The following is a 24,860-nucleotide window of genomic DNA, read 5'->3' as shown; positions in this document are numbered from 1 at the left end:
TCTTTAACAAATGGCAGGTAGGCTTTAAAAATTAACGTGCTTGGTGGGTGCTTGAGGAGCTCAGCGATGCTAAAAGATGCTCCGGGTTGGGTGGGAGAAGGGTTGTGTCGGGGATCTCCACCCCCCCCCATGCTTGATGCACCTGAAGCAGGAGGTTTTTCCCCTCATGCTGGTGTGCAAAGGCTGGGGGAGAAAAAAAATAAAATCGGGAAATGGCACCAGCTGGAGCATTTTCCACAGCGCTTCCAGGCAAGCAGGAGGTCAGGGGCAGCACCAGAACAGGTTCGTTAACCAAGGGTCAATTTTTATTGTGTACAATCAACACAAATAATTACTCGGTCTGTAACAAATGGGAGCGATGTATTGTGCAGAAAACATCTCCAAAGTGTCAGCCACTAAAAATCACTATTAATTCTATTACCCTCTCTATATAATTCTCTATATAATTCTCTATATAATTCTCTATATAATTCTCTATATAATTCTCTATATAATTCTCTATATAATTCTCTATATAATTCTCTATATAATTCTCATTAATTCAATTCGATTAATTAAATTTTAATATATATAATATGCTAATTGCCACCATTAATTCACAGCACCTGGTGCAACGACACAGAAATTAGGAATTGCAAATTTTTTAAAAATTTAAAAAATTTTTTTAAAAATTGCACATTTAAAAAAAAAAAAAAGGGCACAGTTTTGCTTGTTCACCCACGGATTTTTGGAGGTTTCCTGGGAAATCTCTCACGCAGTGTTTTTATGCCACCTCCATCTGGTGGATGCCGCAGGGGTGAATCCTGTGGGTTCAAGGCACATGGAAAGACCCAAACCCATTTTTTTTTTAATTTGTTCTTTTCCTCGAAGAAGCCCAAACCGTTCTTCTCTGGTTTTCTTTGGTTTCCCTGTGGTGTGTGGGTTTGGGGAGCGCTCCCTGCAGCCCCTCAGGAGCTGATGCAAAGGTTTGGAGCCCGTCTCGTCTGGTGGCTCCTGCCTGGGCTCTGCAGCTCAGGCGCGTTGCAAACCCAGCTCCTCCGGGCGCCGCAGCGGGAGGAGCTGAGCCCGCTGTCGTTCAGGTAGGCACAGAGACCACCACCACGGACCTGAAACCTGGGAGGACAGACGAAGACATCCCACCTCAGGTGAGGACAGCAGGAAAAAAGGGGGAAAAAAAAAAATCACACGTTAGCTTCCCCACCCCCCTTCAGTTCTCAGGCATCCTCATGGGCATCGCTACGCCCCAAAATATTTCTGTTTTGGCAGCACTCCAGGTTGACCGTCGGAAACCAAACACTTTGCAAGAAAAAAACCCCCAACAAACCAAAAAAAACCAACCCATCAAATGAGGAGTGTTTCCCCCCCAAATGCACCACTTCCACCTCTCAAGTCAGAGGGGAGAAGCAAGTTCTGGACACAACGTTGCCTTTCCCAAACATTGTCCCACCGCCACCTCTGGATGCACCTCAAGTGCCAGAAGAAATGCTCGTTCTGGGGCTGAGGAAAGACCGACCCATGACGTAATGATGAAAACCAGACTCACGGGTGAGATAAACGCGAGCGGTTCACCCATTTCCACGGTTGCTCCTTGTCTTCCCGAGAAAGGCCGATCCAGTGCTCCGAGATGCCTTTATATCTCATCACGAAGCTCTGAAAAAGAGGAGAGAGAAAGGCTTTGCGGCAGGTCACAGGGCTTCAGGACATCTCCAGCAAGTCCCCACCTGCAGAAACCTCCCTCCAACCACATTTCACTGGTTGCTCGTGCTCCTTCGGTGCTTGAACTTTTCAATCTGCTACCAAAAAGTGTAATTTTTAAGGCAGAGCTTTATTATTGCCTAGAAATGGGGGGTGGGGGGGTGTTTCCATAGTTCTTGCATTGGTTGATTCTGGTGAGAAATGTGAAGACACCCATGACAACCTACTCTCAACAAAACAATGGTCCTCATCCCCTTGCCCCAGATCTCCAAGGAAGGTCCTGGAAGAGCAAAGTCGTCAAACGGTGGCAAATATGCTGGTAGCTCCCCCCCCCCCCCCCCCCCCCCCCCGCTAAGCATGCTCTCATGTCTCCTTACCAAGTCTTCCAAGCTGTCGAGCATGGCCAAGGAAGCACCGAGTGCCGAGCAGTTGTCCTGGCTGGATGTCCAGTTCTGCTGAACCTCCAAAAAATAGTAGCATTTCCCTCTGTACCCGATCCAGTCGAATGGACACCGAGAGCAGGGTCTCGGCCGCGGCTGAAAAGCCTGCACTGTCATCGATAGAGCAACAGCGTCAAGGAGCGGCACCTTCCCCTTGCCTCACCAGGGTGGGGAAGGTCGTCCCCCACCCCATGTCCTTCAAAAAAATCTTGGATCTGCCTCAGCGGTGGGAGGAAAGAAAAATCAAGAGACCAAGAGATACATCGGGGGGGTTGGAAGGAGAAAACAATCTCAAGTCATGGCCCAGCTTGTGGCATTGGACAAGAAACGTGGGTGCCATACCTTCACAGGGTGGACACAAGTTTTAAGAGGAGTTCCAGAGCAGCCCTATCCCTACATATGCCCTTAGGTATTGCTACTGTCGTTCACGCAAAAGATGGGCAAAGGACAGAAAAAAAAAATGGCCTCGTTCCTGCAGACTTGGTGGGACTCGTGCCAACATCTTCTGCTTGGACAAGCAGCAGAGAAACGGTCCCTTCTTTGAAAAAAGCACCTTTGGGAAATCTCAGGCGACTGTACCCGTGACACTGCTCTTTCCGTTTGTTTTTTTATAGGTTTCGAAGCGGTATCAGCTCCTACACAGAGGAGATGGGTTTGGTCTTTGTAGAAAGGCTTCTCTGCTTGTGGACACGTCCCTCTCCTGGAGAGGACAACACCTTGGGTTGGGCTGCGTCTTCCCTGGGACCACGGAGGTGGATCTGGCACACGTGCAACAACTCAGAGCATCTCAGAGACGTTCCTCATGAGACTAAAACCTCGATACTCACCTGCAAAGGTGATGGCTGTGATGAGCAGAGCTACGAACAGCACCGCCATTGTCACCTGGCAGGCAACACGTGCCTCTGGCTTCATCTCAAGGTTGTAACCTGCAGGAGAAGAGACCTTCAATGCCTTTGAGGGGGTGCCGATGGGAGCAACATGCTCCAGGTCCAGGCTGTTGGCCCAAAAGATGTTTTTTTCTCCTTTTCCTTGAGGATGAAAGGGACTTTTAATGGAAACTTCCCATATTGAGTCATCATGGAGAGCACCGAGCGCTGCGTCTGAGCACTTGGGTGATGCTCATCCAAAGCATCTTCTGGAAGAGGCTTCCTAAAGCACAGGCACCGTTTGATGCCCAGATGGTGAGAGGCTAGTCTCCTCCCCTTGCCAGGTGGGCTTTTGCTGTCATTTTGGGTGAGAAATTGCAAAAATTCTTCTCTGTGTAGAATAAAATTCTGTATTTTTTTACTTTGGGGAGCGCTTCCTTAGCAGGGGAACATTATTGGTCTGGAACATTAGTCTCCCCAGTTCCAGCTGTAAACTCCTGCTCTGAAATGCACCATAATTCAAATTATGCTGTAATTTCTGCGTTCTGCTTCATTATTAAAGCTCGGTGGACTTCATTCTCCACCTAAACTGAGACACGTTGGGTCTTGCAAATAATCCGAGTCGTGGTCACTCCATCTCTGCATCTTGTGATCCACAACATGCCCTTTCCTCTCACCATGAGCAAAGAAATTTCTGTGCCCTAAGGGTTTTAACTAAACAATCTCAGTGTTTTCAGCCCGTGAGACTTCCCTTCTTTTTCTTTCAAGCTTCCCCCTGTTTGTCCCCACCTACCACATGCATCAAACCTCGTGGGACAAACCCTCCCTTCTACTCTTGCTCCCCTCCTCCCCATGCATAAAAAAGTATTAGAAAGCGAGTCAGCAGCAAAATTTGCCAAATAATAAAATAAAAGACATTGAAAAAAAAAACCCCGCCCAACAAATAAATAAAAAAAGAAATAAGCCAAGGGGGGGGGGGGGGGGGCGGGGAATCCTCAAAAATCTTAGTCCCTGCCTGGGTAAAGAGGTGATGGAAAAGATCCGAAAATCCCCTTTTCTACCACCTTGTGCACCAAGAGGAGGATGGAGATGGGAGGAAGGGTCAGGAGAACTGAAACAGGGCAATGCTGCAGGGAAGGCAGGGATTAATATTTTGCTGATGTGTCTAAACTGGACTGAAATCCCAGGCTTTTTTTTTTGGGGGGGGGGGGGGTGGTGTCTTTTTAACACTTCAAGCTGTTCTAAAAATCCTTGATTCTAATTCAGAATAAAGCAGAAATTTGTACCTTTTTGAGGGGAAAAAAGAAAAGACCCAGAAGAAACAGTGCCTCAGGAAGGATTAATCACATACGAGAGTAGCCCGGAGTGGTTGAAATGAGACTTTACAGCAAAAAGCCCATCTGCTGGTCAACAAAAACTTTCCCCTGAGGGAAGTGCTAGAAAAAGTTGGGGGTTTTTTTTCCCCCTACAGCCCCTCCCCCTCTCCCTTACCTCAGCTGGTTTTTGTTCTTGAATTATAGAAGTATTTAAAAAAAAAAAAAAAAAAAAAAAAAACCAAACAAAAACCCAAACCCCAGTGGTTACCCAGTTCATTGCTCCACAGTTACCTGTGCGCCTGCTCCTTTCCGCGCCCAAAAATCCAGGATAGTCCCTTGTTCCCTTCATTCCCAGCGGGTTCCTCTGCCTCCGCCCCACCTGCCGACGAGGTTCCATCCATCACGAGTGCGACGAAGGCCGTCGGTCCTCAGCCTCCCCCCAGGACCCACAGGGACCATCCGCGGGCAGAGGTGGGAACCCCCTGCCCCAGACGCCCTCTCTACCCCTGGAATGCTGGTTTTTGCACCACAAGCTCTACAAATCCTCTCGTCTCTCTAAAATCTACAAAATTATTTTAATAACGCCAACCCAATCCAATCTCACGTTATATTAAATCAAAGCTGCCGGTTCGCGGTACTGGCAGGCAGCACAAAGCACGATGCTGCAGGAGGAAAATAAACATCATCAATTCCACGGGACGAGTGGTTGCCTCGGTGGAGAGCAGCATGATAAGACGTTCGATGGTGACTCTTGTGTTTTTCAAAGCTGCTTTCCTGAACAAAAAACTTTTTTTTTTTTTTTAAGAGGACATGGGTTTTCACCCACCCTATTAAAATCTCCTCCTAATTAAAGCTTTCTCCTAACAACGACACTTATTTTCTCCCTGCAATTATAGTTTTCTTCCCATCCCCCCCCCAGTTTAAAATTGGAGTCCAACTCCCCCCAGCTCATCCCAAACCCCCTTACCTGGATCCAGCTGGTGGGAACAAGCGGGATGCTGAGGCACAACCCTCTCCTGCCAAAAGAAATGTGAAATAGAAAGTATTAAAGAATTAAATATTTTTTTATTTTGTTTGTTGGTTGGTTTTTTTTTCCAGGGGATTTTCATGAGGATGCTCCGGGGCAGATGGGGAAGGGGCTGCCCATGAGCAAAGCTGCCGTAGTTTCCCACCCCGCACCCTCTTCACATCCTTTTCCTGCATTTCCAGCCTTTTTTTTTTTTTTCCCAGTTGGGGAGGAAAAATTATCCCCAAAAAATGCTTTTTTTGGGGTGCAGGAGGGGAAAATGCTTGCTGCTGGAGATCGCTTTGCTCCAGGGTGCTGGGATACCCTGAAAGGGACCTCAAAGATGCTATGAGGTACATGAGCAGGCAGTTCCCTCCAGCCCATTTTATGATTTTTTTATAATAAAAATCTTTTTTCCACACCACTGCCTCCCTCAAATTTGCATCCTTGAGCCGAGACTGATCCTGTCTCCCCCCACCCCCAATAAATGGGGTCATCAAGTAAATGCATCCAACAGGGAAAACACTATTAAAAAAAAAGTGCTCTTGCAATTAAGCTATCCAACTCCAGGGTTTTACCCCAAAACGTAATTTTTTTTTCCATTTTCTTTTTTTTTTTTTTTTCTTCTTAAGCAATAGTCACACACCATCAGAGCTGCTGCTTTTGCAGAGCGCAGGAAGAGTGAAGTGTAAAGCAGCTCACCACAAAAACTTTCCATGGGGGTAATGAAGCCTGCAGGTAGAGAAAAAAAAATAATTGAAAAAAAGAAAGCATTAAAAAAAAAAGATTTTAGAAAGGCCACGCTTTTTCTGCTGCAGCCTTTGGGTTTCTCTGCTTTTACCTGATTTCTTGCTGCTGACAGGTACTGGGGCAAAGTTCTGGGGTTTTTCTTGCTGTCTTTTAGGTACGTGCAAAAAAAAACCAAAACAAAACTTGTTTCTATCTTTCTATCTCTATAAAAAGATGTCTGCAAATGGGGTTAATAGCAAAAAAAAAAAGAAAAAAAAAAAAGAGGAAAAGGGAAGGGAAAAAGGGCAGGATAGCCGGGGACTGTGCTGCTGGTTGCTCTGTGCGATGGTCCCAAACCTGCAGGAGAAGAGGAAACGCAGTATCCGTCTGGATGCCCTAAAGTCACCCGCCGGGGCTGGGAGGTTGCCAAATAAAAATCGAAATAAGTAAAGCAGAAGTAAAATAAAGCAAGACAAAATAAAGTGAAATAAAGAAATAGATTTAAAAAAAAAAAAAACGACAGTAAAACGGGATAAAATTAATTAGCAGCCTGCAGGAAACGGCTAGAAAAAACCCACTCTGCTTTGTTCCAGTGCCAGAGCCGGGCAGTCCCTGCGCGCCCCGTGCTTTTACAACCCTCCGTGCCAGCAGGTAGGACAGAGACTGACCATTGCATCAAAAGCAGCAGAAGAAACAGCCGCGTACAGCAAAAGCCGTTTCAAGTCGCTGGCAGCCAATATTCTGGGGAAAAACCACGAAATATCGCCCGCTGCCAAGTCACCTGATTGTCTGCTTCTGGCCACGCTGATCCCAGCCTTGATGTGCTTCAGCCTGACCCTCAAAAACCTTATTTAAAGGCTTTTTTAATTTTATTTTTTTTTTTTTGTCTCTGCATGTTTTCCCGCCTGCTCAGTGCAATCATTACGCCCATAGGTGTTTCTGCACCTCCAGATGTGCGACCTCCTCCTGGCTAGAGGACACCTACCCCCGACTGACCTTAATTTACAAGGGAAGCCTGTTGGAGATACATATATAAAATTAATATTTATTTTTTTAACAAAAGGAAATAAAAGGCCCAGACGATGCCATTTCCTGGAGCTGGACGCAGGCGCAAGCGAGTCGGTCATAAGGTGAGGTTGCCCAAGAACAACTTCACTCTTCAGACGCTCTTGCAACCTCCTGAGCCATCATGGCTGGGGAAATAGTTTATGCTGATTTAAGACACCCCGGGGAGAGCTTTTCTTCTGCCAAGAAGTGTCACAGTAAGTGTTATTTTGGGGAAAAAGCGCTTATTCCGAGCTTTGCTTTGGGAAGACTTTGGGGGGTTCTTGCTTATCCATCCCCATGTGGAGGTTTCCAAGACAGATGGGAAACGTTGGCTGGATTAAACACCCCCGACGGTGGGATCCCGGCTGGCACAGAGGGGAAAACTGCGCAGAAGGGATGGGGGAGAGGGAAGCTTGCAAACATCTGGAGGTTGAAGAGTTTCACCTCTGAGACCCGCCACTTGTGGCAAAAAACGGGTCCCGAGGCACCCGACGCGAGCCAACGCACCTCGATGGAAAACTGCTGCTGAGCCCACGCAGGGGATCCTGGTGGAGACGCTGGAGAGACCTGTGTCCCGCCGGCTCCCAGCTCCACCGCGAGTGGGTTCCTCCTGCTCTAAGTTAAGCCAGCTGCAGAAGGTTTCAGGCCTGAGCTCCACTGGTGGGTGCCCAAGGCTGCCTGTAGCCCCTCCACCACCTGAAAACCCACCCTTAGGTGATGCCCTCATGTCTGCATCCGACCTCTGGACCCCATCAGTAGTGATTTGTATTTCTGAGGAAGCAAAGCAGCCATAAACTTCTGCTCAAGCTTGCTGGCTTGACAAAGGGGGGGTGGGGGTGGTTCTTTTTTTTCCTCTAAAAACCCCAGCTTTTTCATGTGAAAATGTGCTTTTTTTTTTTTTTTTTCAGCAAAGGTGGCCACTCTCACTCCTGCCTTGTGCCCACGGTGGCATGGGGTCCTCCTCAAAGCCAGTGCACTGGGGCACCTCATCCTGCTGGTGCTGGTGGCGGTGCTGAGCAGGCAGGGTGAGTAACCAGCTCTTATCTACATCTCAAAACCCCAGTGAGCGAGCGCGGAGGGGAAATCGGGTTTCATTTCAGCCTTCGGAGGGGACGAGGTTGCCCCATGAAGATGCACCTAGACACGTCCCCCACCAAGAGTAACCCCCTTGGCGAGGGTGGAGGACACAAGCCATGTTTTTCAGGCTGGCTTAACAAATTGGGTGCATTTGCAGCAGGGAAAAAAAAGAGGATTGCACAAAATCAACCCCAGCCCTACCTGTTTTTGTGGGTTTTACCCTCAAACGGCCGCAGTCTTTCACCCCAGGTTGTTCCTCCAAGTTTTTCAGGGCTGTCTGCAGCCGGCGGCGACGGTCGCTCCCCGGCAAGGCAACGAGACCTGGGGAAGGAACCACACAGAGCGATGCGTGTTGGCATCCCTGATGGGGTATTTCTGCAAGTCCCAGCAGGAAAACCGCACAGGTAACCTCCCTTCCCACCCAGCTCTGCTGGGAGATGCCGAGGTGGGACCTTTGCGGGGCTTCCCTCCCACCCAACTGCAAGGAAGGCCCCTGGAGATGGGAGGCTGTGATAGCAGAGGGGAGCTGGCAAGGAAGAATTATTTCTTTGCGTGCAGTTTTTGCTGACCCATCCTCCATGGAGGACCAGGGTCAACCCTAGGGAGGAGGTTCCTCACCGCCCTTCCTCCATCCCAACCAGCCGGTAGCATCCTCGCGGTCACCCAGCTGCAGGGCGAGCAGGAAAAGCCACAACAGTGTGAAAAAACCCCGAAGGATGGGGAAAGAGCCGGGCTGTGGGATGAGGAAGCCCTCGGTGCCCTTCGGCTGGTGGTTGGGGAAGACCTTGACCACCCTTTGGGGTGTCTCATGGTTCTCTCTCCTCTTCAGCCTGTGCTGGCTGCAAGCTGTGTCCCCAGAACTGGCAGCTCCATGGGGACATGTGCTACCAGCTTTCCAAGGAAAAGGGAGAGTGGACTCGGGGCAAGAAGGGCTGCGAAAATCAGGAGTCTCAGCTGGTAGTGCTGCGGAATGAGAAAGAAAAGGTAAATATAGAGGAGAAGGCTTGAAAAAGTCCTGAAAGTCTTTTTTTTTGGGGGGGGTGGGCAGGGGAGTGGTTAAGCGCGGGAGCAGGAGGTGTGGGGATACAACCGGCTCTCGCCCGTCTCCTGCTCTGATGTCTCCTAAGAGGTGACGGGGAAGAAGAAGGGGCTGAATTGTCACCTGAAGCCCCTCTATGTCCCCCCACCCACGGGTGGCATAGGAGGAAGAGGAGGGATGCAGAGCCCAGGTGGAGGCACTGGTGTCTCGGGCGCTGAACTGAAACTGTTTCCAGCCCTTCAAAGCCCAGGAGACCTTCGCATCCCTTCTGCTTGGGGGTTAAATGACTCGGAGTTAACTCCGTGGCTTTGCACTCCACGAAACTCTCCGCGGAGAGATTCTGGGAGCAACCAACCGCCTTCATTTCTCAGGAGTACATCAAGAATATTACAGGCAGAGGCACGCAGCCAGTGTGGATCGGATTAATGTCATCCCATAGGAGCTGGATGTGGGTGGACCACACGCCCTTTAACACCAAAATGTGAGTGTACCCGGCAACCTGCTGGCATGAAAAGCAGCTTTGCTCCATCTCAGATCACCGCATGCCCTGATCCACCTTGCCAAGAGCTGGTGGTCCCTGCAACGGTCTTGTACTCATCCTGCCAAAGCTTTGCAGACCGAGCGCTGGGTTTACGGAGCACGGTAACCCAACACGTCCCACCGTATCCATGCAACCGGCACGGGTTTTACCGGTCCGCGCATGCTCCTTGCAGGTTTTACTGCAAGCACAGCAACCTGCGGTCAGATCTGGGCCACCACCGGCGAGGTGGTGTTTGTAGCACCATAAGACGGTGGCAGGAAAAGGGCAAGAGGACCTCCCCACCTGCCCTCTTGTGCCAGCCTGGAAGAGCTGGCTCCTCTGGGGCAATAAAATCATTGTCCTGCAGGTTTGGCACGCTGCAGGAGGCGGATGACGGGTGCGGGACGCTGAAAGACGCGATGTTGGAGATCGATACCTGTAAGGGCGAACATGAGTGGGTTTGCCAAAAAGAGCCCTTCCAGCTCTCCCCACTGATGGCAGAAGGCGGGGAGAAATGTGACGGCTCCATCTGACACGTGCCCATCCCACACATCCAGCCTGCAAGACACTTGCTGCCAATATCTGGGGTGACGTCCGCCCCGTCTTCGCCCCTACGGCTCTGGGGGGGATTTCAGGGTTTGCAAATCCACTTCCCATGTGGGTCAAGACAATTCTGTAGGGGCGCAGAGCTACGACATCAATAAAAACCTATAAAACCAGCTTTCTTCAATTTATTGAAATAAGGCAGGCTTGTAAAAAAAATAAAGACTACAGGTGGCACAGAAGACATTATGAATATCGCAAAGCTCAAGTCAAAAAATTTTTCCTAGGGATGCGCTGCCGGGCATGCGCCTCCCTGGGCGCACCGGAGAGCATCAGCGCCAGGACACAGGAGGGTGGCTGAGTCTTGGGGTGGGTTATTTTGTCTTCTGGGTCTTTTTGTAGTTGTGAGATTAGTTGTTGTTGGTTTGGAGGGGGGTGGGGTTTGAGTTGGGGTTCTTTTGTTTGAGGTTTTAAGGGGTTTTGGGGGCAAGGTTGGGTTCTGAGGTTTTGGGGTTTTTGCAGAAACATTCGACTCTAAAGCATTCCAAGCCCGTGCAAATCCACCACTTTAACAAATTTAACAGGGGATTAAACTCAAGTGAGTCACTTACTGGCCCGACCAGCTCACAGGCAAAATACTGATCTCAAAACACAAATAAAACAAGCTTTTTCTGATGCAGTGGTCCAACAGCAATGACAGACCAAGGAGAGTTAACCTTGTCAAAGACGATAAGAGAGGTACTGATGAGAAAGTTTCACTGAAACACAAGCTTATAAACGCAGGTGATAAAATCAGACACAGGGATTTGCCGAACTGCTGACTTCTGCTCGATCTGCTGGTGTGAAGCCCCTGTTCTGGGAATGTTTTGCTATGGATATGCTGTCTGCTTCCAGAGGACGTAGCTGTCGGGCTTGCTGCAGAGCCAGTTCTTCTTGGTCTGGCACAGGGATGAGCTGATGCTCTCCTGGTTCAGGTATGCACAGGGTCCACCACCCCGCACCTCAAACCTGCAATGCCGACACCACCAGGAGAGTAAGAAAAGCAGGAAAGGAAGAAGGGTACCCCCGAAAAAAAATTAAGGCAAGCTGGCATTTCCTCTCTAGGAGAAGAAGGGATGGCATTTGGCTGAGGGTATCTAATAGGGGGCTGGTGTGCAGCATCTTTGCTCCGTCCCAGGCATCCCATGGAAAGCCAGGAGCTGCTCGGACATGGTGGCAGGAGAACGGGTCATCCCAGAGCCTCCAAGAAAACCCATCCAAGATGGGAGAAGCAATGCAACATCCCCCCCGGGGCCGTTTCAAACCACACCAAGAGAGAAACCTGCCCCAGTTGCCAACTCCGAGCACCCAACGCAGACAGAGGGACCAACCAGTTGTTGAAGGCTGTGCCGTTGGTCCACCACCAGCTCTCATCCTTCTCCTTTCGCAGCCCAAACCAACGGTTAGCTTCGCCTTTATAGCGTTTAATGAAAACCTTTAAATCAAAGAAGCGTCGTCTTTTAGCTGTTCTTGCCTCCTCCGCCTCCTCTCTTCCACCTGTGTCCATCACCCCACCCAGGGATGGTGCTTTCCCCAAGGTATCTGCTCCTGGCTACAGCACTGGGTGCAATCTGGGGCCAAGCAGGTTTTTTTGTTTGGGTTTGGGGATTTTTTTGTCTTTTTTTAAATCTCTTTTTATTTTGGTTTGGTTTGGTTTGGTTTTCCCCATGTTTCCCACCCTGGTAACTACTGCAGGGGCTCAAGCAGCCGTTCTTACCAGTTCATCCATGGTGTTTATGGAGGCCAGCGAAGCTCCCAGGGCCACACAGCTTTCCTGACTGGTGGTCCAATTGCTCTCATCCTCAGAAAAATAATAGCATTTCCCTTGGAAACCAAGCCACGTGTCTGGACACACATGGGAGAAGTCTGGCTGGGGTGAGCTGGACCCCACACGGACAACTGAAAAAGAGAAAGGCAAGATGCACAGGCAGCCTTAAAAAGCAGGACAACTAGATTTTTTAATTTTTTTTTTTTCCCTTGAAGCTTCTGGGGGGAAATTGGGGGTGATGCCCTTGGGAATAGTGTAACTGAGTGAGGAGCCAGGTCACCCGGACCATGGTTTAGGGAAAAAGGAGGTCCCTCCCGAAGCAGGCTTGGTGCTTTGCTTAGGGAGCATCCCTTGATGCCGGGAAAATCCCGGGATCCCCCCACTTCCCCAGACCAGAGCTGCCTGGCCTGGATCCTCCCCGTGGGGGATGCCTGGACAGGACTCACCAGTCAAGGTCACCAGCAGGGTGAAGACGAGGAGCATGAGCATCACACACACCATGACGGAAACACGCACTGAGTGGGATCTTTTCCAGTCTGACTTGCTGGTGTTGGACCCTGGGGGAGGAAAGAATAGGCGAGGGGCTCAGCTGGGTCCTTTTCCCCCTGCTTTGCCCTTTTTTCTGCTGGATCCTCAGCCCATCCTGCGCCCTGGCTGGGACAGGGACCTTTCTGGGGCTCGGGAGGGTGAGGAGAGCTTGCAGGGGGCTCAAGGGGCTGCCCACAAGGTGGGGAGAGCAAACATGTCCCCCTTCAAAAGCACCAATATGCTTTTGAGGACCTAGGGATGGATTTAGGGCTTTTCAGCCTTTAGAGGTGGCCACATCGTGTGAAATTTAGTGCAGACGTGCCTGGGTTGATCCGTACCCACCCGAAAACTCCGTCCCCATCCCACTGGTGCTCCACCAGGGCAAGATGCTCTTCCCACCCCTTGCCCTCACCTGGGTCGTTGGGGTTTTCCTCGCCATTACCCCATTTGTACTGCTTTTCTGCATCACTGCAATTGTTCAACACTTCCTCTTGATCTGAAGAATTCTGCTTTTGGGCTCCTTTCCCCATCGTGGGCAGAGAAGTGCCTGACCCGGGGGCTCACGTCCACTGGCGTCTGCAGGGATCGTGGCTCAGGCTGTGTGTCAACAAAGAAAAGGCTGAGAAAAATCCACAGCCAGCCATGCCTCTTGCATTTCAAGATCCCATGAAGCTTCCAGAGGATCTTTTTTGGCCTCTGCAACACCCCCAGGCCTCAGGGGCGAGAGGTACCATGTGAAGCCGTGGCAGGGGAGCGTGCTCGTCCGATGCTGAAAACACGTTAAGGGAGAAAAGAAAGCCAGAAGGAAAGACCCAGTGAGAGGGGAGGGGGAATAAAAGAGAAGGGTGGAAAAGAAAAGATAAAGGGAGAGAAAACCTGAAGAGGAAAGATAAAGGAAGAAAGAGAAGACAAGATAAGGGGAGAGGGGAGAAAAGAGAAATTTAAAGGGAGTTTAAATACTAAAAGAAAAACGAAAATTTTTAACCATCCGCAGTTGATAAAAGCAGTTTACGTGTTTACAAGAGGACGCAAGCCTGTTAAGGGGTCGTCAGCAGTTGCTGAAGGGAGGGAGCAAGCTCCCCGACGGGTCAGAGCGGAGCTCGTGGTCTGACCCCCTCCCCAGAAACCCACAGGAGGAAAGGAAACTGAATTTAGACCAGCTGCTCATGCTGAAAACAACTTGTTTTGCTCTCTGGAAAGACCTTAATCTGAGTTCCTGTATCTGAGCTTCCGGGTTACAACAGCTTTTACTTCTTCCCTTGGTCTTACGAAGGGCATTCCTGTACCATTTCGCTCTGGGAACCAGCTCTAAAGGTCAGGGCAGGTCTTTGTTGTCAATAAATAGAGCAGGGCAAAAGCGGCAAGAAACTCCCTTTCCCTGCACAGGGGATTTGCAGGAGGAAAATGCTTGAAGCCGTGCTGGGGAACAGCGTTTCAGGAGCAGTTTTAGGGTGAAATGTGGCAGAAGAGAAGAAAAAAAGCCCCAACCAGGGTGGGCTGGGAAGGGGTGATGCTCCCCCATCCCTGGAGGTGCCAGGACCAGTAGAGCAGAGGCCCCTCGCTGCCACGAGCTGGGTGGGAGCTGGAATTTCCTCCGTGGGCTGGGGGCTGCTCCGTGCTGCATCATAACAAAAATACTTGGGAAACGAAAGAAAAAGTCGGTTCCTTGAAAATGTCCCTACCCGAACTGTTTAGGTCGCTGGTATCAAACTGAAACTTTCTGTGCGTTTTCGGTTCAGCTTTCCAATGATAAACGTAAAAATTGAACTAAGTCCGTTAAAAATGACCCCACAGAGGTTCACATTTTTCACACACAAAACCCCCCCAAAATTAAGACGTGACACAGAGCATGCTGAGCTCCTGCCCAGGCTTTACCCCTCCCAAGCCCACTGTGGTTTCCAGCCTTTTCAGTCCATCTGCTCCCAAACCACTATTCATTCCACTGAATTTAAATATATTTAAGTCTCTTTTTTTAATGGTGTAATTATTTGCCCCTTTTCCCCACGATTTTCTTCATTCCCTTCCAGCGAAAGCAACCCCTCCGGCTGGAAGGGGCTGAGCCCTCCGCCCCTCAGCACCGCAAAGCTCTTGCGAAACAGCGGAACGGAAAAAAGAAGCAGCCGAAGAAACGTGTCCCCTGAAATCACCCGCAGCAGCGCAGGCAGGGGGCCAGCGCAGCCGTGGGGGCAGCAGCCTCAATAAGCCCGGCTGAGCAGCAGCGACAGTCTGGGGGGGTGGGGGGGGATGGGGGGGGATGGGGGGGGGGGATGGGGGGGGCTCTCCTCCCTTCAATTTGCCGCTTGTAAGTTGGCTGCCCGATTCTTTCTGCGCGCACACCCCCCCCCCCCCCGAAGAGCCCTGTCTGTGGGCAGCCCCTGGCAGCCAGCCCAGCTCCGCACTCACCCCGCGCAGCGCACCCCGCGCAGCGCACCGGCTCGCACCCCGCGCAGCCCACCCCGCGCAGCGCACCCCGCGCAGCTCACCCCGCGCAGCGCACCGGCTCGCACCCCGCGCAGCCCACCTCGCGCAGCTCACCCCGCGCAGCGCACCGGCTCGCACCCCGCGCAGCTCACCCCGCGCAGCACACCCCGCGCAGCTCACCCCGCGCAACGCACCGGCAGCTCCCCAGCGCTCCCCAGCGCTCCCCAGCGCCCCGCAGCACCGGCGCCGCCGGGGGCTCAGGCGCCACCCCCAGAAGGGAGCGGTGCCCGGTGCTCCGTGCTTAACAGTTTCCAGGTATCGGTGCGTGGTTTGGGGTTTTTCATTTGCTCTTTTTGCTCCGCGCAGGCGAGCGGGGATGCCTGCGCGCCCGGCCGGCGGGGAGCGCACCCCGGGCTCCGCGCTCCCCCCTTCGCAGCGGCTTGAGGCGATTTGCGGGCGCAGCCGCTCGCTGCAGCTGCGCCGGTGCTCGCCGCTCGGGGGGGAAAGGCAACAGACCGGGAGGAAAACCGGCGTGGGGAGAGAAGGAAGCGCTCGCAGGAGAAAGGCGTGGAATTAAACGTGTAGGTGAGAGGAGCGCGGGGAGGATGGAGGCAGGGAGAGCAAGCGCGCGGGGACCGCCCTGCCTTTGGGGACCCCCGTGGCTGTCACCGCAGAAGCACGGGAAGTGGCGGGGATGTCGTCTGGCCGCAGACACACGGCAGCTGGTGGGCCGCCTGAAGCAGCCTCTCCTCCCTCCAGAAAAAGGATGATGGTTTTCGGGAGCGATGAGCTTGCTAGGTGCTGGTCCTGGATGACCCCGCTCCTGGCTGATGCTGGTAGATCCCGGTTCACCCCATTCCCTGCCTCACAGGAACGGTGATTTCTTCATTTCTCATCAAACCAGGGGCTGCCCACCTTGCTTGATGGGTGATGCGGGAGAGACAGGGCCAGGGTCTTCTTCTGGGGGCGCACCAGTGAAGGGGGAGATGGAGCAAGCTGCAGCGAGGATGATGAAGATAGATTTTCGTTCTTAACGGGATGCGTTTGGGTTTGGGCCCAACACACTATTTCTTGTTGCCATCCCCCACCAGTTTCTGCCCTCAAATTCTCTTGGAAACGTGTACCTGGAGGTGACATCCCTGCACTATGTGGTCCCTGTCTTGGAGCACTGGAGACCTTTGGGGCTTGGGAGGCTCTTTGCACCCTCTGTGATGCCCCCCCCCCCCCCCCCCTTTTCCCCAGAGAAACCGCCCACTTTCCCTGTTTGAAGAAAAAAAAAATTTATATAAATTAAATGCTGCTCTAGCCATCTGCAAAACCATCGTTTGGGTGAGCTGGCTGTGGAGATGGGTCGGGGGTGATCAGTGTGGCCACCCCCTCAGTATGCCAAGCCCCCTGACCACAGACAGCGTGTCCCGGGAAAGGAGGTGGCTGCTCATCATCGCCTACCCACACAATCCACCTCAACCTCTTGAAGATGCATCCAGTGAAGATGCTCACGAGCGAGCCGCGCACCCGGGGATGACGTATGCTTTCCACAAGGAGAACTGAGTCAAGAGGCCGGCGGTAAGCCCATAGTCATACGAGTCATAGGAAATTATTTGGGGTCTTGCTGCTGCTGCTTATACTGATAGAAGATACCCTCAGGATCCCGCTCCAGTCACAAGCCCCAAGGCTCAGAGCTTGGGGGTCAAAGATTCAGGTATCCCCCTATTGCTGGTCCTGGGAGGGCATCACCTGGGTCACGGTGCTGAATTTCATGCCATCAGGTGTGAAGGCAACACACAGGGGAAAAAAAGGGGCACCAGGCCGTGCACAGCCAGACCCAGGAGGTCACTCAAGGTGGCGGGCAGGGTCTTCCCCAAAGTGACAGCAGGCTGCAAAAACCCCACCACCACAGCGTTGTGGTTAGCCACAGAATTCTTTGGGAGAAGGAGAAGCGCTCCCACATCATCAAGGATGCTGGTGCTGTCTCCTTTAGCATCCAGTGTTTTCCCATTTTGAGGTTCCTCATGCTTCCTGGTGGTCTCCTACCTTTTCTTGGCAAGGAAGAGCCCAAGGCCTCAGCAGCCTGCCAAGGCAAGGTGGCACAAGCTGCCCCCAGCCCCCCCAGCCCCGTGCCACCCACCCACCGGAGCCTGCACCTCGCAGAGGGCTACACTGTGCAGCAGGAAGAGCGGTGAGGGTTTCCTCCACCAGCTTCACCTAACCGCACCGCCTCTGCTCAGAAAAGCTTCCCTCCTTCTCCACCCATCGCTCACTTCACACGCCCTTGACATCAGTGACGGAGGATGATGAAGGTTACACCGTCATGACCCAACGGAAGGTGAGGACCCCACCCTGACATCCCAGGTGGTGGACCCAGGTACTGGGGATCTTCTCGGCCAGAATGGCCACAAGAAGAAACCACGGGCAGCAGCAATTTTTGCAGTTTGTTTTCTCCATCCTTCCCTGGGCTTCCCCTCAGCGTCACTGCAGGGGTGAGCAACACCACAGAAAATTTCGTCAAGGTGCCTGGGGGGGCATTTTGTCCGGTGGTTTCATGCTTCAGCCTCTGGGCACCTCCAGCTTCACCTCCCTAAACGATGGCCAGTCTGGCATTGCCTCTTACCGACCCTGGAAGTCCATACAAAGAAATTTAATTCCTTAGCGATCCTTACTCCTTTTTTCCTGCTCCTTTTTTTGCCAATGCTCAGGATGGCGCAACTCTCGCTATTGCATTTTTGTTTTGCTGGGGTTAGATTTAACCTCGCACCAGCAAAGTCAGCACGCTGCATGCAGCGGTACCTCGTGCTGCGCCCCTGATGCCTTCAACCGGTTCATCCATCACTCAGCGCAGTTCATTTCTCCATAAAGTCTTCCAAAATGTGTTTTGTTCCCCAGGCACGCCCCGTGACGGGTGGTACCACTCATACCCAACCTTGCCAATCAAACTTTACGGCCTCACAGCTCAGCCTGTTTGTTATTGCCAAAGTCTTAGCGATGGATGAAAAAGTTCTGGAGGGAAAACTAGCCCTTCCCTGACCTTCTGCTATAACGCAATCCCTTTCCGTCTCAGTTTCGCGAAGCTTTGTGCAATGTCTAAAACCTGTAACTGTGGCATAAACCACCCTCTGGACCAGTAAAAAGAGGAAAGGGCATAACCAGTTAGCAAACAGGTTGGCTAAATATTTAACAGTAACTCCCAGCAAACCTCCACCACCAATATTTTATTATTCCAGGGGATATGGGATGCTGAAAACCTCACTGTGCCACCACATTGGGTGGCAAAGAGCTGAATATCCAAGGAAAGGACTGTCTTTGGACTGCCTGTGTTATGGATAAGCCTCAACAAAAATCAAGTCATTTGGATTATTTCTGTAACTGGAGCATTAAGAAGCAGTTGTACTTCAAGTTAAAGCATCTGTCGGTCTGACAATAAATTCTACTTCTTAGGTATTTCTACAGGGTGCATTATTTCCCCTTCTCCTAATAAAAACAAGCAATAATAGCGACCCCATCACCATCTTCCAGCCAAGTCAGTTGCCTCATCCCAGCCCAAGCAAAGGAGGAAGACCATTTCTGGTTGCTTCTTTTTCTTTTCTCTTGCTATTTCATGTGAAAACCTCACAGCTCACTTGAAGGGTCATAAGCTGCACCAAAATTAGAGAACTGAAAGTACCAAGGCCTCAAAAGAAGCACCTCAAACTCGCTCTTTTGCAGCCACGCGGACACAAAAGGACAAAGTGACCGCACATTGGAGATGTTCTTTCTGCTCTGCCCCATGTTTTGAGCTTTCTGGCAGCGGATGATAATTTTGTCAGTAGAGGCACAAGAGCATCCTGTGAGTGGATGCTGCAAAAAGCCACATCCTTTGGCGCCTCGCAGGGCGGAGGTGAGCGAGACGCTGCTGGGGGTGGAAACCAGCACGGGGCTTCTTGTTTGGTTGCTTTCGGTTTTTGGTTTCCCTCCAGCTCAAAAAGGAGCTGGGAAGGTTCAAGGACAATATTTGGGTCTTCCCACAAAGCTGGTGGCAATGGCTGAGCACCTGCCTGCCGACGCGGAGCGGTGAACAAATTCCTTGTTTTGCTTTTCTTGCATGTGCGGCTTTTGCTTCACCTATTAAACCGTCTTTACCTCAGCCCATGAGTTTCCTCACTTTTACTCTTCTGATCGGCTCCCCCATCCCACTGTGGGGGGTGGGCTGCGTGGGGCTCAGTCACCGGTGTGTTTAAGCCGTGACAACATCCCCGAGCAGCAGTTTGGTGGCTCCTTGCTGAGGCTGGGGGCTTCTCCCACGCACTGGCCAGAGGGACCCCGAAGCAATTCTACTTTATTTCTCCACTTTGCATTTCTGCCCCTCACCTCCAGCTCCTCCAAATCCACACACACACAAAAAAAAAAAAAAAAAAAAAAAAAGACACCCCAAAACCAGCAAAACTGAGCTTCACAGCGCAGCAACTGCCAGCAAAGCAGGGAGTTTTCCAAGTCTCTTGCATATTCCCAAGCCTCCGGAATATTGCCAAGCCTCCTCACAACTGCAAAAGCTGGAAAGACACTAGCGGTTAGAGTAAAGCAAGGATCCTTTGGTCACAGCTCCGTGTCGTTGTCATGAGGAGTTTTGACTTTTCTAAGTTAAAACTGAAATAAACATGCTCCATCGGAAAACTCACTGCCTTGTTGCATGGGGTTAATAGCACCTTGTGGCTGATCTCCTCTGACGAGGAGGAAATGTCAGGAGAAATCCAGAAGGGTTTTAAAATCCTTCTGAGTCCTGTTGGGGAGCTTTTGCCAGTGGCTGCAGACAAAGTATTTCATCTGGGAGCACCAGTCACTGCTGATCCCGTCAGCATTGATATAGGCACATTGTCCATTGCCCCGGACATCGAACCTGCATGAAAGACCAGAAGGAAAAACTAAAAGGGAAGCAAAAAGGTCACTGTCAGCCACAGGTCCGCAGTTCAGCCTTTCCCATACGGATTAATGGTGCTCAGCAATGTTTCCCAGCAAACAACCCGCCCCATGCAGAACAAAAACTGCCTCGCGCTCCACAAAGGAGGGAATATTTTCACTTGCTTGGTCCCAGGGGGTTTCATCCAGGGATGCCCTCAATCCCCTGCCAGCACCTGCATCACACAAATCCACGGGCTGCAGCCCAAGTGCTTTAGCTCAAGCGAAAAAAAAAAAGTGGTGTTTAATTGCTCCCACCTCATTAAATTTATATATATATGTGTGTCTTCTTGCCTTCAATCCCTGACCCATCTCAGCCCAGGGCATGGTTATGTTCTCCAGAAGACAGGACGTACATGTTGTTGAAGAGAGACTCGTTGAACCATTTCCAAGGTCCAGCACCTTCCCTTCGCAGACCAACCCAGTAATGCAAAAGCTTCCCGTAGCGCAAGAGAAAACGCTGGAAGGGGGGGGGGGGGGGGAAAGCAAGCATCATATATATCTTTGCGTCTCCCTCCAGGGGAATCCCAAATCTGCTTCCCAAATTGACACACCAGTTCCTCAGGGATTTCTTATTTACCAGCTCCTCCTGGGTGTCGATGGTGGCCAAGTGGGCTCCATGAGAAAGGCAAGAGATCTGACTCCTGTTCCAGTCCGCTTCGTCCTCCGTGAAGTAAAAGCACTTCCCCCTGTACCCGATCCCATTTTCCAGGCAGCTGGGAAGGACGGGAGAGGGGCAGGAGGGACAGGACGGGCGTTTCTTAGCTGGAAAGAAGCAGAACGCATCCTGGTGTCTTACACCAGTGGGTTTTCTCCAGGGGAGGAGAAGATTTTGTTGGCGGGCACTTACCTGCCAGCGCGATGATGGTGATGAGCAATGCTGCTATGACCACGGTGACCCCGATGGGGATTTTTTTATCTTTAATGCACTTGAGGCTAAAACCTGGGGACAAACCACACGGAAGAGGCACGGCCGGCAAACCCGTGGCATGAAGAGCATCCCAAGCTCCCTGCAGCTCTTGTATTCCCTGCCCCAGGTGCCTTCAGCACCTTTAAATACAGCCACAAAGCATGTGGGGGGGGCACCGTGGGGTGCAGGCTCAGTTCAGGGGGTGCATCCCAGTGCCTCCATCAGCCTCCAAGGATTTTTGGGACTGCCCGAGCTCGCCGCATCCTCTCCACCCCTCCTCCACCACGGGAGATGGGCACCAACCCCCAGCCCCGCAGCTTGGGCTGCCCTGTGCCCAAGCTTGCAAGCAGCTTCGCCTTTCTTACACCCCCCTCACCCCAGCCATTTTAACTGAATTTTAGCTGCCCACCGTCACGCTAAGCCCAGCCGCAAACTCCGCAACAACATCCCCAAAACAAGACGCTTACGGCTCCCTTCCTCCGCTGTCCGCTGCGACAGAATCGTCACGGTGGGTGGGTCTTCGCCTGTACAAAAGCAAGAAGCTCACGCAAGTAAAAGGGCGGTGGGTTCACCCTGGCTGGATGCCAGGTGCCCATCAAAGCTGCTCCATCACTCGTGTCCTCAGCCAGGCAGGGGAGAGAAAATGCAGCGAAGGGCTCGTGGGTGGGGATCAGGACAGGAGATCACTCAGCAGTTACCGTCACGGGCAAAACAGACTTGACTTGGGGAAAATTAGTTTAATGTATTACCGTTCACATCAGAAATAACACCTTTTCCCCACCCCTCCCTTCTTCCCAGGCGTAATGGAATTCCCAGTTTCTCTAGGTCCTCCTCCTGAGCGGCGCGGGGGGCTGGGGAATGGGGGTTACGGTCAGTTCATCACACGTTTCTGCTGCTCCTTCCTCCTCACGCTGCCCCTGCTCCAGCGTGGGGTCCCTCTGGTGGGGCGCAGCCCTCCAGCAAGGGGCTGCTCCAGCGCAGGATTCCCACAGGTCACAGCCTCATCTGGGCATCCCACTGCTCCACCGTGGACCTCCACGGGCTGAGGGACACGGCCTGCCTTGCCGTGGGCTTCACCACGGGGGTCTCTGCTCCTGCCCCTCCTCCTTCCCTGGCCCTGGCAGGGCTGTTGCTCTCACATAGTCTCTTCAGCTGGAGCAGGTTTTTGTTTTTTCCTTCTTAATATGCAATCACAGGGGCACTGCCACTGTCACTGGTCCACTCTCCCTTGGCCACCAGCTGGCCCAGCTCGGAACCAGCTGGCACCGGCCCCATGGGACATGGCCAAAGCCTCTGGCTTCGTCTCACAGAAGCCACCCCTGTAGCCACCCCACTGCCGAAACCTTTACCTGTCCCGGGAAAAAAGCAGTATTTTCCTTTCATCCGGTCTACATGCATGGTAGGAAGGAAAACGTGATTTCCACCTTCAGAAAAAAGGGATTCACTTTGTTTTTCCAAGCCAGCCTTGACTTTATTGGCTTGTGCCACGCTTTGTTTGCCCTGGAGAGATGTTGTCTTAATTACTTCCCCACTTCTTCAGCTATAAGGTGTTTTCAGCTCCAATCTCCACTCAGGACCCCCAGGTCACCCCAAGATGTGCTGGATGGCCCTTGAACCTATCTGAGCCACGTCCCCCTGCCCGAAGCACAGAAACCGCCCCCTCTACCCCCCCTGTCACCCACAAGGCAGCTCTTAAAGCATCTGGGACAGGGGATGGCGCGTATGTACCTGCATCGGGAACAGCTTCTGCCATCCCTGGTGCCTCTGAGGGGACAGCAGTACCCTCTGGGGACGAGCGTGTCCCTCACCTCCACCAGAAGCAAGGTAAGGAAGGTCAAGGACACCCCGAGACCGCAGCACGGCACCAGGGACCAGCCAGGTTCTTCTCAGTCCCGGGGTTTTGCCAGGATGCTCCTGTGGTCAGCAGAATAAAAAGAAGAAAAGCTCACAATCCCCTCAAAAGCTCAGAGTTTGCTCAGCAGCACAAAAGCAGCACATTTTTCTAAATCTCTTGCTTTCCTCGAAGCTTCTTTTCCTCCTCCTTTTTCCATATCCCCGCCTACATCCACTCAGAAGAAACCTCCCACAGCCAGGTATTCCTTTAAATGTAAAGACTTTAATTTAGATTTGATTTAAAAATTTAAATAAGACTACTTACTTTAAACTCTTCCGGGTTTTGATCTTGTCCTGGTTCCAGATCCCACAGTAAAACATCAACAGATTTGAGTTTCTTCTCAGAGAAGCAAAAGCCATGCCATCGGAGCTATTTTTACAAGAAACCCCCCGCTGTAACAGAAAAAAAATATCCAGCTGTGCAAAACAGAAAGCAGCATCTGCAGATCCTTCAACGAACCCTCAAAAAGTCCTCGACAGGTGCAGCTTTTCGAAGAAAGAACCTCCGCACTGACTGAAACTGTGTGTATATGTATATATATACACAGCTCTTGCAACAGACGCACAGCTGGCGTACTGCTCAGCATCACCCCTGTAAACACAAATTCTATTACCTACCCCAATCTGTAGCAAATATTTATCAAGTAAGAACAACCTTCATGTCTTTGCCAAGGGAAGAATAAAAAGGATATTTTTTTTCTCCCCAAACACTTGTTTTCAGTTGGTTTTGATGGATGTAGCTTTTTGCTACCGTCCCCAAAAATTATTCCTCCCCTAGGCTTCAGCTTGGTGCATTTTGGAGTTAAACCAGCAGATGATGAAGAGGCGGGGAAAAGGCACCAAGCGGGGAACAACAAACTGGAGCGTCAGAAAATACTCCCAAATGCACTGGGCTTGTGGGAAATAAAGGACTTGTGTCCCAAAAATCATGTCAAAAATGTTACAGGCAAACATTGTTCTAGATCATGGCCTTGGTAAGGGGAAACATTGCTGACCAGTGAAGCAATGGCCTCGCAAGCAGCACGTGAAAATAAATCAAAGGCGCTTTTGTCTAGTGCCCAAGGAATGCCGTCAGGATGTGGGAGCAACTCTGGGTGCAAGCCACGAGCCGGGGCACAGCGGCTTCTTTCAGGATCCACTGTCCCCATTGCTGGGTGGATCTGGGGCCAGCAGCGATCTGGGGATGAGCCTTCGAAGTCGGTGCGCGCCCAGAACAGCAGAGACCCCCAACCAAACCCGCCGTCAGCACGCTGCGGGTGTCCGTGGGCGCGCTGTGCTGCGAGGGGTCGCTGGAAGGTGGTGAAGAGCCCTTCACCCTTGTGTCTGGCCCCCGGGGGCTGCACGGATAAAGCCGGCACAGCTTGTTTTGTGGCAGAGGCCACTCCCGTAGGGCTTCCTGCAGCCATCCCCTCTGATGCCTCCGTATCTCACGTGCCACCTCACGCCAGGGGTGGAGGGGCACCGTCCGGTCGCCAGTGCAAAGCAGCAGCGGGGTGGAGGCAGCTCTAAGTGGGGGGGTGGACACAGAGGTGATGACCCTGCACCCCAAAAGGAGGTGGCCTGGGCTCTGCTCTGGGTTGGGACCACGAGGCCAATTCTCGACCCCCTGCCATGAGATGCTCAGATCAAGGCTTGGGGTAAGCTGAGCTAACAGGAAGGGGGAGGGGAGGGCTGGGGGGCTCTGAGCTCCCACTTGGCGTCAGGATCCATCCCAGGCACTTCCCTGCAGCCTGCTGGGCCACGTGCCAGTAGATCTCGGTGGGCATCACGCCTGGGGAGCCAGTCCCTCTGTGTGCTCCATCCTTGCCTTGCAGTTCTCCACCAGCAGCCAGAGAGCCCAGGAACCCACAGAAACGTGAGCAGGAACGTAGGAGATGGCAACACCATCCTGGAGGACGTCGGCTCGGAGCTGAGGAAAGGTCTCTGCTCATCAGAGCCGCAAGGTAGCGTGCCCCGGCCACAAGGCACCTCTGCACCACCAGCTTTCCCAGCTTTCCCCCTGAACCGGAGAACTAAGTGAAGCTCAGGGCATCCCGGTGTACCTGGGGAGCGAACAGGACCGGCACACTTGTCCTTCTTTGGATGTGCGGGGGA

The 24,860-nt window shown here is 52.0% G+C and overlaps 4 protein-coding genes across 17 annotated transcripts; 1 reads left to right on the top strand and 3 right to left on the bottom strand.

Annotated features, from left to right (window-relative positions):
• Positions 1-559: 559 nt before the first annotated feature.
• LOC106112290 (C-type lectin domain family 2 member B-like) lies at positions 560-5,322 on the bottom strand. 3 transcript variants are annotated; one of them, XM_055792552.1, is made up of 6 exons: positions 5,285-5,322; positions 4,609-4,696; positions 2,963-3,061; positions 2,073-2,245; positions 1,544-1,650; positions 560-1,113 (listed from the first exon to the last, which is right to left on the bottom strand). In XM_055792552.1, exons 2-6 carry the CDS (start codon positions 4,664-4,666, stop codon positions 948-950), a joined length of 603 nt encoding a protein of 200 aa, XP_055648527.1. In that variant the 5' UTR covers positions 4,667-4,696; positions 5,285-5,322; the 3' UTR covers positions 560-947. The 3 variants fall into 3 exon arrangements, with proteins under 3 accessions (XP_055648527.1, XP_055648525.1, XP_055648526.1); XM_055792550.1 differs by lacking the exon at positions 5,285-5,322 and having other exon boundaries at positions 4,609-4,725; XM_055792551.1 differs by lacking the exons at positions 4,609-4,696; positions 5,285-5,322 and adding an exon at positions 3,586-3,686.
• Positions 5,323-5,959: 637 nt separating this feature from the next.
• On the top strand, positions 5,960-10,454 carry LOC106112286 (killer cell lectin-like receptor subfamily B member 1B allele A). The gene is made up of 7 exons (XM_027781946.2): positions 5,960-6,061; positions 7,116-7,314; positions 8,008-8,124; positions 8,440-8,580; positions 9,006-9,160; positions 9,587-9,696; positions 10,103-10,454. The coding sequence occupies exons 2-7, from the start codon at positions 7,242-7,244 to the stop codon at positions 10,266-10,268; spliced, it is 762 nt and encodes a 253-aa protein (XP_027637747.1). The 5' UTR covers positions 5,960-6,061; positions 7,116-7,241; the 3' UTR covers positions 10,269-10,454.
• Positions 10,452-15,290, bottom strand: LOC101924935 (C-type lectin domain family 2 member D-like). Of its 7 annotated transcripts, none has more exons than XM_055792542.1 (6): positions 15,163-15,290; positions 13,026-13,210; positions 12,532-12,642; positions 12,035-12,216; positions 11,649-11,752; positions 10,452-11,286 (listed from the first exon to the last, which is right to left on the bottom strand). In XM_055792542.1, the coding sequence occupies exons 2-6, from the start codon at positions 13,141-13,143 to the stop codon at positions 11,148-11,150; spliced, it is 654 nt and encodes a 217-aa protein (XP_055648517.1). In that variant the 5' UTR covers positions 13,144-13,210; positions 15,163-15,290; the 3' UTR covers positions 10,452-11,147. The 7 variants fall into 7 exon arrangements, with proteins under 7 accessions (XP_055648517.1, XP_055648518.1, XP_055648522.1 ...); XM_055792543.1 differs by having other exon boundaries at positions 15,149-15,260; XM_055792547.1 differs by having other exon boundaries at positions 15,215-15,239.
• A 2,938-nt stretch (positions 15,291-18,228) lies between these two features.
• On the bottom strand, positions 18,229-24,190 carry LOC114011225 (C-type lectin domain family 2 member G-like). Of its 6 annotated transcripts, none has more exons than XM_027781948.2 (9): positions 23,385-24,184; positions 23,032-23,159; positions 22,602-22,787; positions 22,223-22,297; positions 21,341-21,397; positions 20,814-20,906; positions 20,544-20,728; positions 20,320-20,423; positions 18,229-19,904 (listed from the first exon to the last, which is right to left on the bottom strand). In XM_027781948.2, exons 3-9 carry the CDS (start codon positions 22,624-22,626, stop codon positions 19,748-19,750), a joined length of 696 nt encoding a protein of 231 aa, XP_027637749.1. In that variant the 5' UTR covers positions 22,627-22,787; positions 23,032-23,159; positions 23,385-24,184; the 3' UTR covers positions 18,229-19,747. The 6 variants fall into 6 exon arrangements, 4 of the variants coding, with proteins under 4 accessions (XP_027637749.1, XP_027637748.1, XP_027637750.1 ...); XM_027781947.2 differs by having other exon boundaries at positions 22,223-22,373; positions 23,385-24,181; XR_008745032.1 differs by having other exon boundaries at positions 19,762-20,139; positions 20,222-20,423; positions 22,223-22,373; positions 23,385-24,190.
• Positions 24,191-24,860: the final 670 nt, after the last annotated feature.

The sequence above is a fragment of the Falco peregrinus genome, chromosome 21 (genome assembly GCF_023634155.1).
Source record: "Falco peregrinus isolate bFalPer1 chromosome 21, bFalPer1.pri, whole genome shotgun sequence".
In the NCBI taxonomy this organism is placed as follows: domain Eukaryota; kingdom Metazoa; phylum Chordata; class Aves; order Falconiformes; family Falconidae; genus Falco; species Falco peregrinus.
Note: the sequence above shows the minus strand (reverse complement) of the source record. Positions and strands in the feature narration are given on the sequence as shown.